Raw genomic sequence first — 20,374 nt, 5'->3', positions numbered from 1 at the left:
TAAAATGTGTAGCTAATATGAGCACAAAAATTGACTCTTCATTTATATTAGACTTATATATGTAGGTGAGCTATTGTTAATAAAAATGTATTTTCATGGGGGGGGGGTCATTTTTAGGATTATTCACAGAATCCGATTATTCATTCGCGGTTCGCAGAACTGACTTCTTTTATGATTCTGCGAACGTATAATACAATATCGAAAAAAAACGATATTTAATTATCGAAATTTTAAAATATCTTGAAAGACATTGTTTAAAAAAATAATTTTGATGAAAATTGAGCGCAACACTACGTTCACTTCATTTCAGCATTTACAAAACATTTGACCAAAATGTTTGAAACATCCTTAAGCATTTTCTATTTTTCCACTGCGCTCAACAAGCGAAGCATAATATATTTAGTTCGTTTTATATAAAGCAATAAGAAATAAAAGTCGTCTGTTTTTCCCGTTGACTGACTTTATATGAAGATTCTGTGATTTTATTATACATAAATGCCGCAGCTGTAGCGGTCGTAAAGTTACTAAAGATGCTAAGATCATTACTTTTGACTGGCAAAATGCCAAATTTCACTAGACATAATCAAATTAGGAGAGATTTCATGAAAATGGAAAATTGAGCTGGTTCAGCACAATATACTTTATTACTTAGACGAGGCAGAATTTTCATCTTACACACGCCCTTACATAAAATATAGTATAACTTTAATACCTAGATTTTGATGAATATATTTAATATGTACTGTAGAATCTTATACAAATCAAATTTTAGAAAATGCACTTAATTTATAAAACAAGTGGCAAATTTATTTAAATTGTAAATGCAAAGCAATATCTCACTCTCGGATAAAACACAGACTTAAAAAAATTGTTTTTGATCCTTGGCGTATACCCGATTATGGGCATTGAGTACTTTTTTAATAAAATGTTTGTCACGTTATCAAGTATAATTAGTCTATTTTTATCAGTTTCAGTATATTCATTTAATTATCAATCTATAAATGCTAAAAATCTGTTAAAAACCTGTTGTGATGACCGCAAACAAAAAAGCATACCATTTCACAAAGTCAAAGAAATAAAAAATAGGTAAAATAAATATTTAATATACTATTTAAATTAAAAATATATAAAAATGCCAACATAAATTTACTAATTTATTAAAAGTGGAACCAAATGTTCGTTGCTTAAGATCGTAAAATAAAAAGTAATTAGAAGGACTAGCATTGCCACTCATATGGTTAATATACAGACAACTTCTCAGTCACTTCACTTCAATATTGTACATCACTCAAGAGGATGATTCTGTCTTGACTTGAGAGCATAGCAGATTCGGAGTCATTACAAGTTAAATTCGCAGTGAATAAAACCAAAATGATACCAATCTAAATCAAGCAAGTCACATTTATATTTACAATACTTGGTATTAGACAATACAACAGTCATTGTTCTTTGATTTATTCTTATTACTTTTGTCCTATTCTCTGAAACTTTAACACAAAAACAGAGGCAAACATTTTGCTGTTCTAGGCGAAGAACATTACGAGGTCTTTTTATCATTATTTGAGGAAATCTCAGTCCAGTTTAGTTTCAAGATTCCAGTTAATGATTTATTTTGGGATTTTTTTTTTTTATTTCAGTAAAATTTTTAAAAATGTATATTATTTTGTTAATTTATTATGACTCGCGATTACTTTCACACACTTATATTTAAGCAGATACTTGCTGTTAATAAATACAGTGATAACTAAGGGAAAGTAACGAAACAAGGAGGAACTCTTTCGTTTTAGGATACTTTCCGGTTAGCTTGGAGCAAACGAAAAGTAGCCAAATAATTTCATTCTACGCCCAAAAGTAGCCAAATAATTTCATTCTACGCCCAAACAATTGTCGCCAAAAAAATTGTAGCATTAGTTTTGTATGCAAGTTGGAGAAGGTCTAAATTATTTGGTGACCTTTCACATGCGCCAAGCTGTCAACAAATTACCCTTTTAAACCTAACAAAGTATTATACAAATACTTTATGATTCTTGTTATTTAAAATTATTTGATTAATTACATTTTTGGGGTTTTGATAACTTTTTAACCAGCATCCCTCATGCTTCCCTTATCCCAGCGGCCTTAAACTATTCGCATTCAAGAATCCGCTATGACATCTAACCAGCACTCTTACAAAACAGTTATTTCAATAGTACTTTATGTATCATTCTAATCGCCGGAACGGAGATCAAATTTCAAAGTCTGTCTCACAGTAATCCTTATGTCCCTTTAAAGTGAGAGTTAAATATGAATAAACTAAACTTCCTCTTGAAAGATGGGAATTTAAATCATTTGGTTTAGTTCCAATAGATGTTGTTTACAATTTTATTTCAAGCTTAACGCAGTATTATTCTTTGATGTAAAAAATCTGTCAATATTAATATTATTAATTTTTTCATCAACTTAATTTTAAAATTAAATAAACCGCTGGACAAAAAAAATTAAAAACGTTTTGCATTTCCTGTAATTTTCTTTTAGAGGTGCATATATTGATTTTGAAAGTACAATAATGACATTTATGCTTTTTTTTCTATCACAAAGCATTCATTTTTTCTCTACTTATATGTCGCTAATTAGGAAAAAAATTGTTAGTAATAATTGCTTCGAAAATTTACCCAAAGTAAATGCAAGTTATTCTGAATCTTCACGAGATTTGCCTCTTGTTATGAATGAGTTACATCTCAGCTGAACAAGCTATATTTTAGAACACTTTACTTCCTTGGGTAGGGGGAAGCCAAACTATCTGAGTAAGCAAGTGTCATATATACTGAATGTATTATTTAAGCGGACTTGTAAAGGGCCCCTTATGTCAAACATCTTGGAACCTCATTAAGTGTAAGTCTAATACTGCTCAGCAAAAAACTAGAAACTGCAAGTGCGTATCTAAATTTGATCTTACAGCATTTTAGATATCACTGATAGTTTATAACCAGTTTGAAATAAATTTTCTAATGAAATTATCTTTCATTTCATATTTTTTCATACATAAAAATATTCATATCCTTTATCTTAATTTATGTGATATCTAAAGCATAATGCCACAAATGTTTTAATGTACAGTTTTAATTGTGCTTTATGTTATTGAGAAGTTCTTCACTATGACATATGTTCATAATCACAAAAACCAAAACTCAACAATACAAAGGGAGATAATATATATAAATCCAGAAATAAATAATAATTTAATTGATAACTGCCTTTATTCCGAAAAATAAAACCTTTTTTAAAAATAATCCATGAGATTACTCATGAATTATTCATGTTTATATATAATAAGTTTATTCAAATTATTGTCTTCATTTTATTTTTCCGCTTTGTATTAAGTTAAACATTTGTGTAATTTTTTTTTCTCCAAAGCACTTGCTGTGATATTCAAAAAGGTTGAACGCATTCACAACATTGTTTTCCGTTTTAAATCTTTTGGAAAAATTTGCATTTATTTAATAACCCCATTATTCTTAACCTCTTTAAGAATAAATTTTTTTAAAGCGAAAAAAAAATTACTTTTTTTATTGAGAGTGTTTTATTCGCTTTGTATTGTTACCAATTCAATGAACTGAAAAAAAATAGCTTTTACTTTAGAATTTTTTATCCTATAAATTTTTTTATACTTTTATGTTAAGAGAAAGTTAAATTCAAATGAATTTAAGCACACATATACACTCATCCTATGTATATAAGAGGAAAATGTAATTACAATAGGAGGAAAGACAATGTTATATAGTGTTTCCGATGTAATAAAAAAAGGTTACGTGTGTCAAACTATACAATCAAATTATAAATTATGTTTTTGAGACTGTTGCGATTTAATAAAAGGAATATGCAATTAGTTATCACAAGATGCCTTTGTTTTTGTTGCCCTAATTTTTCTCGGTCATTATAAAGATTTGGACCATTGTTTGAATTTTACTTCTTATACTTTTTTGCATATCAGTTGGCGCACTAGCCCAAACAACAGTATAGTCATAAAAAGTCTTGCACTGTTGACAAAAATGTCGCATATACTTGCTGTTTGAATTATTGAATTATTTCCGCAAGAAAAATTAGATTGGGGTAATATTTACCCCAAAATATTTTCATCTCTTTATCCTTATCTTATGAAGTCTTAATTTCGGAAAATGAGAAAAAAAAAGTTGCTTTATAAGTGTTCTGATTTTAATATTAATGTGAGCAAAATGATTTTCTTTGACTTAATTAATAGAGTTCTACAACACAAGTTGGGTCAAGATATTATCTCCAAATTAACTACATTCGCAAGGACCGGGTCAGTGAGCATACAGTGGATCCCTTTTCATGTGGGTAACCACAGAAATGAAATTGCAGATGCTCTGGCCAAGTAAGGAAGCCTGAGTCTCGATTCCCCTCTTCTAGACTGCACGCCTTGTTTAAACTAAGAAATAAAACGAAATGGAGGATTCCCCCAGAGCATGACTGGTACGCCGGTAAGTGTCCAGGCTTGTCTCTGACGTGCAGCAATCCAAGGAGTGTTCAATTGCTCTTATCTAGCACAAGGTCTGTTCATATAAAAAGACTTTTCATCATCAGAGACCAAAAACCCCTTGTATGTATACCTTAAATGTATACCCCTTGCCACTGCACGGCCGACGCTTCTCCTCCTCTTATCATTGACTGTATTGGCACCTCTGTGAGGCAGCTGGTGATTGAGAGGGAGTCATTTTGCCATCTTATCATGCGATTCGATCTCTTGTACTTGGTTTGAATAGAATGTTCAATCCAAGGGGATAAGCAACAACAACAATAACAACAGTTTCTACAACTTTGCGCTTGACATGCGTAGGAGCTTAACTCCTAAGTTTTCAATCAAATGTTGCAGCAAGTGGTCTTGCCTCTTGTCTTGTAATATGCTTAGATATCATTTGCATGTTTATCAATGCTATTATTCAGAAGTTAAAAGGGAGAGGAGGCTATGAGATTTTAGTGAGCATTCTGTGCAGTGTGTGTATGTGTGAACATTAAAATGACTTATGACCAGAGGTTTATAATTTTAACTAGAGATTTAGGGATGCTGAATTATGTATTTATCCGGATAAAGTTCGACTGTTTGTATCAGCTGATTCGAATCTATAGAAATTGTACATTGATTATATTAATAGAAACCTATAATAAAAATTAGTAGCATTCAAAAGAATATTACCTGAACTGCAATTTTTGTTTTGTAAGAGTTATAATTTATACTAGAAAAAAAATGAATAATGAAAATGGATGTGTGATGAAATGGATATTCCAAATAAGAGACAAAATGTTAATAACTACATAACCCTGTAGAGTTCAGTACAGTATGATCAGTTTATAATTATTTGGTCTAGAAATGTAAATAATTATTCTAACAGCAAATAATACTCAGTAATTCAGCAGATATCAAACCAAAGAATGTTCATTTGTGAATTTTCATATGAATAAACGAATTCAGTGGTCACCTAAAAACTTTCTCGCTTACTCCCTAATAAAAGTTAATTATTTACTCCTCCCTCCATCTCTTCGCAAATAAACATTATGAATATTGGTAAAGACTTTGATTGACCGATTTTTAATTTTTAAGATTCCTGCACGTGAACGTTTTGGTATTCGTACTATAGCAAAGAAAACTAAATATAACTTTTATTTCCAATGCTTGAAACGAATATTAGACATAGAACTGCAATTTTAACAGAAATATCAAATATCGAATATCATTTATAAAAAACTATAGCACTTTTAAGTTACAGCCTTTACATATAGGTGAATGTAGAAGCCGATGAATGGCCAACCATTGCATGAACATGCTTACGAGTCCGTACTTTAGATGCTAACATTGTGCGCCGTATTTTATTTACTTTATTTTGTAACTATCTCGTTTTCTTGCACTCGGACAGATATATAAAATGGATTTCAACCCAAATGGTACTGATCTACTATTTGGTGGGTCTATAGTCTATTTTTGGATTCTGTGGTCTATAAAGATCATAGACCACATTAAATCATCTAGTTCAGAGCGTTTTTAAATCCTCATGTTCATATATGGACAAGCATCATTGCAAAAAAAAAATTTTTTTTTCGGAATCGGAAAGATCTGAAATTTGTAGAACTGTCCAAATCAAATTTTCTGATGTCTACAATACTTCCCATAATTCATATACGAGAAAATAGAAAAATCTCTATATAAACAAAAACTACTTTTGTTGCCCGAAATACTAAAAATAACAAAAGATTATTCAAGATCTATGTTTTTTATATTCGACAAGGTCTTAAATATGGATAAGTAATGACTCGGGTCTGTCTAACTCTACTCCTAATTCTGAAAACTCCAGAATACTGAAGTTGCCGCTGTTGTTGTTGTTTCTTATGGCACTTGCCATGGACAAGCCCGCTGTTACGAAGACAGCGATTTTAAGCCGGTGGAAGAGCGTCTCTTGTTTTTATAGTAGCAACATCTAGGGCCAAGAGAACGACTTAGCTGCACACACGTCACAACCCTTTTTACGGGATGGACTTCATTCACTCATCCACAGATCGTAATTTAGACCTGAATCAGAGAACGATCACCCCTGATCCAGTACCCCCAGTGGTATTACTCTCGACATGGAGGACTTTGCGACCACGACAGATTTATACGCGCATCAACCACCAAGCACGCGGGGAATCTTCGGCCGGCGGGGTTCGAACTCGCAACCTAAGGGACGCGAATCCAACGCTCTACCTGGTTATCCCGGCCTAGAGTACTGAAGTAGATATGTAATAAAGAGGTGTATACTCAGAAAGCCAAGAATAGTTAATTAATCAATTATCTGTTTGCAACTTTCCATATCTAATAATATGAAATGAACATCGAAGTGTTTTTACTTTCTCACCTATGTAGTTCACAAATTAGAAATTATTGTTATCATCAAAAAAAAAAAAAAAAATTGAAATCTAGATTTTGACAGATCACGTTCCAGATCTCCAAATATTTCATTTTGAAACAATGCCTGTCTGTCTGCTTATCTGTGAACACAATGACTCTAAAAAAGCTTTGAATTAGAACATGAATTGAATTAGAAAAAGAAAGTTTTTCTCTTATGTGGTTTTAAAAATAAATTTACAGATTTCTATCAAGTTGAGTACGAAATCCATTCACAGGAAGTCTCTCAGTCCTTCCGAGTTCAGATGAAAACGAAAACTACGAAACGCGAACAACTAGAAAAATAAAATGAAATGATACTCGTATTTAGCATCAAAAGTGTAGCTTTGTATCATATCTTGAACAAATTCGTTAAAGTATGAACATATTTCTGTCTGCACTTTAGCATCCATATGAGCTCAAGTACAGGACCACTTAGTTAAAATTTGTGACACAATTTTAGCATTTGAAGTCTAAATTTGTGTGGGGAAAGGAAACGACCAGCATTAATATATGAAATATATTTATTGAGATTAAAGGACAAAGGACAAAACATTACTATACTAATATCAAAAACATAAAGATACATGAGCGTGAGCTATACGTCTTACAGTCTTACTGCTCAACTCTCGTCTGCCAATAATGGCTGGAAAGAATCACATGATTAATGACGCAACATGGCCAACATCTAAAATGCAGATATTTTTTTATATTTTCAGCCAAATCCTTAGAAGATTTGACTACCCGTTGGTTTGAAATTTCTAATACTTGTAAATGTGATAAATAATGAAACTCAAAGATTTAAATAAATGAAATTTGGTATGTGGGCTTTCTTCTAAAATTGCAGATCAAATTTAGTGTATCAAACGTATTCAGTTGTTTTTAATATACTATGAATACACAAATCTCATGTGCGAGAAATTAAAAGTAAAAATCTGAGCACTTTTGGTTTCCAGTCTCATCAATGTCCACAATTTTATGTAGTTTTGGATAATACCTTTATTGGAGAGTATGCGAGACAGTTTCATGGAGAATACTCTGGCAGGGTTTTTTTCTTTGGAGGGGGGATCGCAATTGCACAAATAAAGTACTGCTAATCATGAAAAACTAATCATCTTAAACTATACCATTTTGTAAGTGTTGAACTTCGAGAGAAGAAATTTAGAAGGTTTCTTTAAAAGTTAATTTTTTAGAAAAGTGAAATCTAATTAATCTTATTTTTAGTTAATTTTAGTGCACTTGCTTATTAAAAAGAAAGCATAATAGCTTCTTCCTTTTTAGAGTCTAATTTTAAAAATATTTTCCTTCTCATTTCTGAATCCCGTTCATTTTCGGATTCTGATGTCCCTATGAAGCAAATCAAGAAGAAATAAAAAGAATGTAATTATAATCCAAAAAAGACTAAAATGAACCGAAAATCCAAAAGAAAACATAAAAATCGCTTAGTGATAATTTTAGATAAGCTAATGACTCCCAACATGAATCCTTTTTTTTTCTCTCCACAGCATTCACGCTGGCATGCTCAAATTGGCAATCAATTTAAAGTTTGGTGCTAAAATTTTCACCTTTTACTTGATTTAGCGGGCGATAATTCTTCCATTATGGGGTCTCTGAAGCAAAAGTTAATTAATCAGAAATGTTTACATAAAAAAATTAGCAAAATTGAGCCTAATTTTCTTCACGGAGGGGTATGAACACAATTACTTTTCATCACTAGTGGCAACGGTTATGCATATTCTCAACAAGTCTTCCAATAAAATGGTTTCCTTCAATTAGTTTTTCTCGCATTTTTGCCTCGTTTCAAAGGCATTGATCATTAATCCTTTTGCCCCACGCTAGGAGGCTTAATAAATAGCTATTAGCTAAACTTGAATTAGAGAATATGGTTGTTAATTAGAATAGCTCCTCTTTATTTTTATTCGTGAATTTTAAATAAAGACAAATTGGTTTAAACAGGGTAAATACCTTTTTGCACTTTATAAAATTATACTTTCTTAAATGAATGAATGAATGTTTACTTAATAATAAGAAGATTAAATATGTTAATTTTGTTATTTTTTTTTAATGTCGTTCTTGAAAATATTAAAAAAATGATTATTTAGTTGCCAATGAAACGAATGTTCACGCTTATGTGTTTGCAATAATAATTCAATTCATTTTTCTCTTTTTCTAACAGTTAATTCGATTTTACAATATCTTTTAATATTTCATTAATTATAAGCATTTAAGTATTTTTTAAAGTTAATTCTCATGATATTTATTAAATTAAACATAATTTCGTTTCTTTCATTACTGTTCTTAATTTATCGCCACATTACTGGAAGTATTAACGCTTATGTTCATTTTGTATAGTATACCCTACATACAACTTTATAAAAATATACTACCACTATAAAATAATTTTTAACTTAGTTTTATTCAAGATTTTTTTATTTATTTTTTGATTTTTTTATAGCGTAAAAAAGCTACCTAATATACATTTTTTTTTTTTTTTTTGCTTTTCTTTAAAAAAGCAATTTTGCCACGATAAGGGTTAAGAAAAAAAATCATTTTAATGCAAAACACTTAACCATTAACAATTAAAATAAAATGAAAGAATTACCTCTTTTAGAAAATGCCATAATTTCCAGTTATTTAGTATAAAATAAAAATTAGAAATTTTTTGAATATTTATATGAGAAATTTTTTTAAGTCTTTAACATTGAATTCAGAGCTCAAAATACGTTAAATAGCTCTTTATCCTCTTTTAAGCAATTTATATTAATTACATAAATATCTGGTAACAATACTGATTATATCACACAATATGGATTATGGATAGTGTTCAATATTTGAAGCTTTTACGATATCATGAAATTTTTACAAAGCTTTGCTGCCTTCTGCATGTAGAAAAAAATATACAATTAAAATATGAGTAAACTAAAAAATGTTATTGTACAATATTTAGAAATTGTATAATACCATGAATTTTGTACAATGCTTATCTACTTACTGCTCGCGAAAAGAGCTGCGATTTAAATAGGAGCAAACGAGGAAACGACTGCAATGGTTCCTTTTTCCTTTTGTTGCTTAATTTACTTATATTATTTTTTATAGTATGCAAATAAATAGATATATAATTACACAGTTTAAGTTCAAAATATAACACATAACTCTATTTATCTAAATAATGTATCTGAAATTCTATGAAACAATGAAAATGGAGTATTAGGAAAGGAGTATTTTCTCTTCTTTCGTATAATAATTGAATCTGAACTGCGCATGGAACTTAGTTCAGTTCAAATAAAAATGGTTCAGTTCAAAAATGTATATGTTCTTAAAGATTATTCAAATTAGTTAAACTTTTTCTTTCAGACGCTTTAATTGTGCTTTACTAAATATTCTAGAATGTAAAGTTCTCTGAATGATTATCCTGAAATACAAATAAAGCAAATTTATCTCTCCATTAATAAAGAAATTGTTTGTAAAAAGTATTATGAAGATATATGTAAATTAAATAAAAACGGCATAAGAAAATGAATAATATTAATTCATTTTTTTATTTTACCTGACCTCGAAAATATATTTTTCATTTAATATATATCACTTGAATATATATGTTTGCTACTTATTATTTATTCAAATTCTACATTGATATTATTTTAAGAATAAATACATTTCTGCAAATTTTATCCAAGTTTTAAATGATGATAAAGAAAATTTCATTTAAATTCAATGCGAGCATTGCATGTCTTAAAAATGAATTCAACTTTTCATGCTTTTCCTCAAACTTTTAATTTCCCAGAAGATTATAAAAAAGACTTTAAATTCGCTTTGCGTTCTTCCTTATATTTAATTTAAAGCTTTATACGAGACACTATCCCATTGTAAAAATTATTTAATTTATAGTTCTGCAATTTTTTTTTCTTTCTTTTCGCTAAGAATTTAAGTAACACTTTTCAAAGAATTATACCGTAAAGATTTTTCAACTATAAAAATATATTATGTTAAGACTTTCGAAAATTTTTATTAAGTACATTTTGGTATGCAATTAATGTTGCGCTGAAGGGGCTCACAGTAAATTTTTGAAACAAAATTTCATCTCAGTGCATGTTTTTAGATATTAAAAACTCAAATTCGCACTCTAACTCGAAATTAGAATCCAACATTACTACAAATATTAATTTTATATGATAAAGTTTCTTTCGCATTACTACATGAAGCAAAACAACTATTGGACAATTATAAAAAAGTCTGACTTTGCTTTGGAATATTTTCATTTTCATAGAATGTAAAAGGTTTTTACCTTTTCATTGTTGGCATCCGCTTTCTTATTGATACCACTAGAATAATTTTGTGGGGTATTGGAGGGTATCAGGTGATTTCATTCCTCAATTCAGCACAAGCACTTATATGTGATTTATATACACTTATTGTGCAAGAATTATAGTCAACAACGACCACAAGATTGGGCTTAAATACATTCAAATTACGAGATCTATTAACCAATAAAGTTAAACAAAGAAGGTCATTCCTAGAATTCTTATGTGCTTATAGACAATAAACATGATGATACATAGTAAACTGTCGTATAATTATGACTTAATTCATAAGCCCAATTGATTGCATGTAAATTATAGGCAATAGAGGACAATTTTATGCTTAATTGCACACATATTATGAGATCTAAACAATACCAAGGTAATGAACATTATTGAATCGCTCGCAGACAGCTTACAAGCCGCTCACAGTGCTTAATAAGCATAGAATTAATATGTGATTAATGGGCAAGAGGATTGAGACAATATAATCTATATGTGAAAGCCCAGTAAAAGCGGATATGTGAAAAATAATTAAATATATAATTGAATTATGTATAATACTAATATTCATAAACAAATATCTGCACACTTCGTCGAACAAATATCGAAAAACACTTCGTCAAAAATTTGATCAGTAACAAAGAACTAAACTGTAAGACACTTTAAAAACATAAGTACACATATTTTTCTATAGCATTTACAATTTTAAGTTTTATTTGAAAGTTCAAAAACATTTAAAAAGGACTAATTTATTAGAATAATATTGATGAATTACCAAATTCTGCATACTGATTTTTTATTCTTTTAAAATTGATGTCATTTATGGCTTCTGGTTATAATTTCTTTAAATGATTTTGGATTGGGATTTTTAAAATGATTGTGATGTTTTCTATAGATTAGAGCCCTTTTGTAGCGTACCATGATTTATTACTATGCTTATAAGCATGCAATCAGGGGAGATAAACATAAAAATTCAATTTTGGAATTCACTTTGCATTGTGCATTCAAAAAACAAGAATGTTATGTCATAACGCAGAAATAATATAAATTATATTCATTGTTGCAATTAATGAAAACCTGTGGTGTTTTAAAACAAATAGAAGTTCAATGAAATTTTAGGTAAGCATTTATAATGTGAATATTTTAATATAAAATAAGCAATATTTCGCGATTTTATATTGCTTCTTAATTTTGTGTTTTGACATATTATTTATATTAACCATTCGAGTTCAATTTTACTTTAATCTTTTAGGTAATGGAAAGTAACTACTAAAGAGAAAAAAAAATGTTTAAAAAATACACATATAAGCACGAATTATCTGCTTTTAAATTTAGCATGAACAACAGAAAAAGTTAGTTCTGCTACTCCCAGAAATTATTTTGCGCCGTTTGTGCAAAATCATCAAATTAAGGCATTGTACCTTAATCTGAAAACTCACCTACCTCATGTAGGAAAAGAGAAACAAAAATTACCAAATTGTTTCCTTATTGAAATTTCAATAAAACCGAACAAATTCTGTTAATATACAGTAAGGTGACATTTTTTAAAGAAAAGAAAATTGTAAGCTGTAAAATTTTTTTACTTATCTAAACACATTAATTCAAAATTTTAATACCAGTTCTATCCCTATCCAATGTTTGCAAACTTTTCTATCTAAATTAATTATATGATATGAAGATACTTTACAGTTTTATTATTCTTGAAATATTATTTTTCACCATCTTAATATTCGACATATTGCCTATACTTTTCAAGTTATAAACTTGACTATTAAGATTCTATTACTATTACTATTCAAACTATTAAGAGTGCTTTGTGGTGAGTAATATTTCCCTGAAACACAAATAAAACAGACTTTAATCGAAATATTATTTCATTTGAATTTCCTTTTTTCCAGAAAAGTATTAGAAATCAGTTACTCTCTGAAAAACCTTGCTACTGACAGATGGTATTCGGGAACCTATGGGAAATCTACGAGCTTTATCGTTAATAATTAAGGATTACAACATTTTCGGATTCCACTTGGATATTTCAGATTTCAATTTCACTCTTCGTTAGTGCCCAGAGCATCCAAATGGCCGGATTACAGCCAATGAATGCACCAGTGAAATTGGCTCAACATTGATGTACTTTAAAACGCTGACCTGATTTCAGCTGTGAAAAAAAATCCATTTTTTAGACAATTCGTACTTCTCTTCTGAAGAGATATACTGTGAATATCCTTTAGAAGAGAAGTACTCATATCTTTAGTTGCTGTAAAACAATCATTTTCCCTTCATAGCTTGCGTTCTTCTTGTGCCGAAAAATTATTTTTTCGGACACAAGAAGAAACTTATTCATCCTTCGCTATTTTTTTTTGTTCATTTAAGTATTCAAAAATGCCAAAAAAGTCCTTTATTACCATGTGAAGGACTATCTATATTTCAATACAGCAATGATATAATATTTTTCAAGTATTTAACGTCTAACTCTGGGTTCTCCTAGAAATATCGGGGAGACTCGATATTGCACCATTTAAACTCTAAAGATACAGGGTACCTGATAAAACCTCCTCTACGACAAATAGAAAATAAATACTTTTTTTTCAAAAACAGTGATACTTCAAGTGATAATTAGAAGTATGTTCCAAAAGACTTTGTATTCTTTCATGTTATATCTTTTAGATTCTCTCACTTAATTTCAGAACAAATGTACTTAATTTATAAAGAAAATATTTTTGATCAAAAAGATTTCCAGAGTTCAAATTATTTCCGAAACAATATTACAAATATAATGTTGTTTTTTTTTTACATTTTCAATGTATTGTAACATTTGAAAGAAAGAAATTTCATGATTATTACAATTGACAATTCAAATAGAAAATAAATAGTTCTTTTCCCCGTCATTGTTCCATATTTGCATCCAAATGATAGCGCTAATGTAAAATTCATCTATTTTAATAAAATACTATATAAAACTTCTTTCTTGATAATATTTTTAAATGTGTAAAAATGTGAAAAGATGTAGAAAAGCGTGCTTTAATCTTTTACAATGTAGTGCATATCTTTATTAATTTAGATGAATCATTTAATGAATATTCATCACTCGCTAATACGTAAAAATATTTCAAACATAAATAGGATTCTGTAGTTAAAAGATAAAAATCAAAAATCATGGAAAATAAAATATTTGTTTGAATAAAATATATGTTTTTGTGGAAGCAATGTATTTTAAAGTATAGTACTTACCATGATATATGATACGACTGCTATTAATGAACGAATTCATTTAGACGATGCAATCCATTAGGATAACTAAAAGAAAAAGAATATCAGTGCCAATTGTAAAAGAACCACTGAACAACAAATTAAATTCCATTTTATCCTATCCATAATTCAAAGAAAAAAAAATCGTAAAATTTTTTTGAATAAAATCATTTTATTCGAAAAGTTTCTGCAGGGAAAATCATTAAAGATAACGAGAAACTGGATGAATCTATTTATCCAGGACCCAGCTCAAATTAAAAACTAAAAGTTTTGCCAATTTGCCTTGGTTCGATTTTTTATTGATGTAATTTTTATTTATCAAATATTTAAAAAACTTATTCTTCTTTAGATTCTGTTTTATATCTAGAATTTTTCCAATTGCTCAAGCCCTGCACTAGTCCTACGAAAGACGGATACTAGTGCGTAGCGAATATTAGGTGCTTGCATGTATTTTAATCAGCGACATCTATTGGCAAACATGCGAAGTATCTATATAAAAAATGGTTTTGGGTTTTACCAATTTACAATTACTTTTTTGTTATCATTTTGAAAGTTTTCCACTTAGTATTATTGAGTTATTCAGTGTATAAAGACTCCAATCATGGAACACTCCAAATTACATTTCCGACATTCGTTGCTTTTCTTTTCTTTTTTGATTTGAAGAAATTTGCTGCCGGAGTCTATATGATTCATTTAGAAACTTATGGCGATGCTGCTCCATCATATCGCAATTGTCGGTCTTGATTTCAACGATTTAAGAGTGGTGACTTCGATATCAATGAGAAAGAGTGGCTTGGAGGACCAAAAAAATTGGGAAAACAATCAGTTGCAAGACTTATTGAACAAAAATGGGAAAAAGTTGTAGAAAATGATGGAAAATATTTTGATTGATATACATTGTACCAATTTTTCTTAATAAATGACTTTTTAAAGCGAAAAACTGATCCAATAAATGCAAGCACCTAATACAAATTCATATTATATTTTGACTTCCATAGACCTTTCGATTGCCCCCTCCCCACGTGGCATTTCTTGATATCAATAAGAAAGCCAAAAGTGACCCTATTTTAATGCGTTCGAAAGGACATTCAATATGAATTATTTGTTTTTAAATATGTTAAATTACCATGTCTATTAAAATACAACTTATTAAGAAAAGTGATGAAAGTCCGGTCGGGAAATGTTTGAGAGTCTTTGGTTAAATATATCTTATCAACATTTAAACACTGCTTTTAAGTTAACTAATTCACAATATATGCTTTCCTTTTCAATAAACTTAGCGAGTGGCAAATTCTCCTATACGCCATAACATTGCTTCATTCCATTATGCTCCTCATCTGCAACATGCTCTCTTCAAGCGAATGCACATCATCCATGGGCCTTCCTTTGCCCATTACCGAGATCTTACTGGGCCATAAAAGGAATTCGCTACTCGCCGCTTCCTCTGCATAGAATGTACTTCGAATTCGATCAACAACTACGTTCTCTTTCAATCGAGTATGTGCCTATGAATGTTCTAACTCATTGCCGCCGTTCGGAATCTTCGGCATTGGAGAAAAGATAATCTTTTGCCAGAGGCCAGGAGGAAACTGGCAACAAAGCTTCCACCATCCCTCGCGAATCATCAATCGAACTGCAGTGGCGTCTATCGGAGCGGAATTTAAAATTGATCCCTTCTGTCGCCCTCCCTCCCCCTGCTTTTCATCCCCCCACCCCCTCCTTCAAATGGCTAATTAGGAAGGAATACAGTTACGGTAATTTGGTGACTAATTGCTGCAGCGTTTCAAGACAGCGTTCCTCCTCTTAGTACCATCCCGAGTTTCTGAAACATCGTCGTTATGATGTCTGTTTTGACTGTCTGGGAGATAAAGGATTGGCGATAATTTTCTGGATTAATTGTCCCAGAGAGACAAGTTTGACCAAATGTCATTGATTATGTCGAAGAGATAACGTTGTAACTGTTGCTTTGAATATTAAACTTTAATCTCGTAATTTATAAAAAAAATGATAATCGTCACATATGAATATTCATTTGCAAAGCTCAAAATGTAACATTTATTTCAGTAATCTTTTGATTGATTCAGTACAATTTAAGGATTTTAATGTGCCACATGGCTTTCTCATATTTGATAATGGTTGTAACAAAAATAAAATTTTAATACTTATTTAAAAATAAAGTTTATTTCATTATTTTTGTTGAAATATTTTTAGATTGACAAACAATTGAAATATAAGTCTTAGTAGAAACTGTTATGCTTTTTTACAGCTGTAGTACTGCTTTTTTCCGGGGGGGACGATAGTGATACACATCATTCAAAATTTAAAAATTTACATAATATAACTGTCTTTGTAGGAGTAATAAAATTTCATATAATCATACATTTTTCACATATTTAAAAGTACTGAAATTGTTTTTATTATTGAGAAATATATATTATAATTAAGGATAATTTTTAATTGACTGGTGATAATTTTTTTATAAACAGCTTCAATCTTCCTAAAAAGTTTTCTATTCGACATTATATTAGTTTAATTGATTATATCGATTTGTTGTCGTAAAACATTTGCTTTGAATATAAAAATTCAATTTTGTACTTTACTTTTGATGTTCTTTATTGTTATGCCACTTTTGATGTTCCTTATGTTGTTACCACATTTTATATATGGGATTTTTTCAAGTCTTCATGGTCATTAATATTATAGTCTTGCATTAATTGTTAATAATTCATATGTAAAACTTGTTAAATGATAAAATTCAAAGCATTTTGCTCTAAAATTTAAGTTACATTAATATATTTAACCGCCATTTGCTAATTTAATTCCTTGACACCAAACAAATTATTTCAAATCTTTTTTTTTTAATTTAAAAATTTTAGGATAAAAATATCTTTACTTTCAACATTCTTCCACTTTTCTTTACAATATTATTTTAAAGTATTTTGTGTGGCTTTAATTACTATTAATTCATGTAATTATTTTTCTGTACTTGTAAAATTTTAAACTTAAAATATTTTTATTTCCATCAGTTCTTGCCCATGTCACTTAATTGTATTTTATGAAAATTCGACTAAGATTTATAGAATTATTTCCTTATAATTTTAAAATTTTAATATGTAAAAAAATTTTAGCAGTTACTCATTTTTTACCAGTGCTATTTAATGGTATATTATTAGGAACTAATGTCTTTTGTTTAAGGAAAAAAATGTCAGTTTTGTTAAAAATAGAATTCGGGAATGATTTTAGATTTTTTTTTATTTTTTTTACTTAAATTCAGTTTTGAATATCGTCAAAATCACTGAATGAATATAGGTTCATGAGATTTTAATTATTTTAAATTTTCATTATTAAATTTGGAATAAAATCACATCAATATCCGGATAAGAAAATTAAGTAAAAGGATCGATGTAAATTTTAAAAAGTGAAAATTGCTTTTGAAGATATCATCACATCCAGATATTTTTATTGAACACAAATAATTAAATGAATTTTTCATAAACCTTCATTTATTATAAACAAATCATAGCTATTTATATCCAAACTGGTTTGCAGATTATTACTAAGTAGTTATATGCTGGACCCGAATATATTAAAGTAATTAATGTTTTGAACAGAATTTAGTTTTAGATAGTAGTTATCAAAACTCTGTATAACAGAAATGTATTTTAAATAAAAATTATACAACTTTATGGACGTCTTTCTATAACTTTTAGATTCTTAGAAACATATACAAATAAAACAAAAAAAAGCAAATTCAATTGAATAAGCGAATAAAATTCCTATTATATAAATTTGAAACTGAATAATTGCAACGCTAATATTTTAGTTACCGGATATTTTATATTTTCATTTGCATTAATTTTAAGGCACATTTTCGTTTTGTTTGTATGAATTATTTTTATGTTAATAAATGATTTCAACAATAACTTCATTCATTTATTATGTAACATCCTTTGTCCTATATTTTCTATTCCTTTGTTTATGGTAATCAGTTTACATTGTTTGCTTGAAATAAAATTTCTGTGTAAGTATCTTAAATCAATTCAGTTAATGCAACAAAATGAAGATATGTTTTAGTGTTTTGGTCATTAAATTTGAAATAAAATATTTTTATGTTTCCACAATTTAATTATTGCATTTCTGTATTTACTTAAAGTTGTTATTAAAATTTGTCTTGAATTTTAATCTCAGCGAAATAAATGTTTAGCATAGCATTTACAATCTTTTATGCTCATGATTTTTCTCTTTTTCATTTTTCAGCAATCGTGACACTGATTCTACTCTGCTGTTTTCCTAGAGTTGATGGTAAAGTACTTTTTTTATTTTATTTTTGGTGCTTATTTAAATGTGCTTAATGGAGTCAAATTTTGTAAACACAATAAATAGAATCAAAAATTGTAAACACAATTTTTGACTCTATTCATTAGGTTTTTTAAGTAAGAAAGAGTGTATTTCATATTTAGTTATTAATATTAAAATCTTATCCATTTATAAAACAATAAATAAAAGAGTTATATATTTTTATCTAAAGATTATACATTCAATCGTAATTTTATGATCAACAATGTTATAATTTAATATATTTAGGGAATTTTTCTAAACAGAATATATAATAAATAAATAAGATTTTAATAATAATTACTTTACATTTCAAAATGGGATATGAAGGGATAAATTAGTGCGCTAGCCGTTACCTAAATCTCAAGATGTTTTTAAGAAAAGCATCTTTGCTTCAATCTTATTCATTCTTTCTATATTGATTTTACTATTTGAATGTCCCTTTATTTAAGGAGTATATAATCATAATAAATTAAAATAAGTATAATAAGGTATAGAAACAGTGAATCAATTTATGGTATCAGGATTTATTTTTGTTTAATATATATTTTCATTAAACAAAATAAATACAACACAGTGAATAGGAACGTAATCGGGTATTTTGGTGTATAAAAACTATATAACAATTTTTGTTTTAACTGAAAATTAAAACTTTCTTTTCAAAACAAAAATGTGGAGATTATGTATGTAAGATGTATTAAGATCATTATATTTAACAAGATTTTACAAATGAATCTTTTTAACATGTTTATGATAAGTTTCTGTGAAAAATTGTGAATTCTTTCTAAATCAAATTTTATTGATATAATGTTAGACTGTCATTATATTTATCGATCTTTAAATTTCAAGACATCATGACAAACTAAGTAATATTAAATTAGCTTAAAATAATTTTATGATACTTGTATTTTTTTAAATACAAAAACTGAAGAAATCATTCATCTCAAAATTCGAATTTTGTTAACCACTTTTCTGGAAAATTTGATTTTTGAACTTTGGATTAAATTATTAGAAATGAAGATAATAGATAATATGCGTATAACCCTTAAATTATGTTAATTCTAATTTACTTGGACTAAAGGAGCTGACTTTTGGCAAATTCGATATGTGGGAAACTAAATATAAGCAGCATTAGATATTAATTAAATTTAATATAAAACTATATTAAAATACTTTACTTGTAAAATATTGATTTGTATTTTAATTTGTAAAGTTTTCACTGTCATATTTACTAAATTAGTCGTGCGATTTTTTTTTCTTTTACAAAATCAGCAATTTAAATACAATTCTATTTACTTCATCAGCATGGAATCTGCTCTAAATCTTATGTATAGCGCTGTTATGTTTGTTTTTTTTAAATTCGTAATATTTTGTTTGTCTCAGTTATTTTAAATATTAACAATAAAAAATTACAAAGTTTTGAATTATTTATAAAAATAAAAGAATAAAGTGAACAGCTCTACTGTTCCATTAGTATATTATTTCTTAATTTTCAACTTGAAAAGTAATTCATACTCATTATTATTAATTTAGTACATAAATGTTCTAAAAGAAGCAAATACTTATAAGCACTAGCAGA

The 20,374-nt window shown here is 28.4% G+C and overlaps 1 protein-coding gene across 1 annotated transcript in view; it reads left to right on the top strand.

Moving 5' to 3' along the window:
- The window catches only part of LOC129964135 (neuropilin and tolloid-like protein 2), a 441,435-nt gene that overhangs the window by 247,722 nt on the left and 173,339 nt on the right, over window positions 1-20,374 (top strand). The window contains exon 4 of the mRNA XM_056078827.1: window positions 18,718-18,762. Coding sequence (XP_055934802.1) covers window positions 18,718-18,762 — 45 coding nt within the window. The remainder of the gene's footprint in view (window positions 1-18,717; window positions 18,763-20,374) is intronic.

This window comes from Argiope bruennichi, chromosome 3 (assembly GCF_947563725.1).
Source record: "Argiope bruennichi chromosome 3, qqArgBrue1.1, whole genome shotgun sequence".
In the NCBI taxonomy this organism is placed as follows: Eukaryota; Metazoa; Arthropoda; class Arachnida; order Araneae; family Araneidae; genus Argiope; species Argiope bruennichi.
The sequence above is the reverse complement of the archived record's forward strand: the minus strand, read 5'-3'. Positions and strand labels throughout refer to the sequence as shown.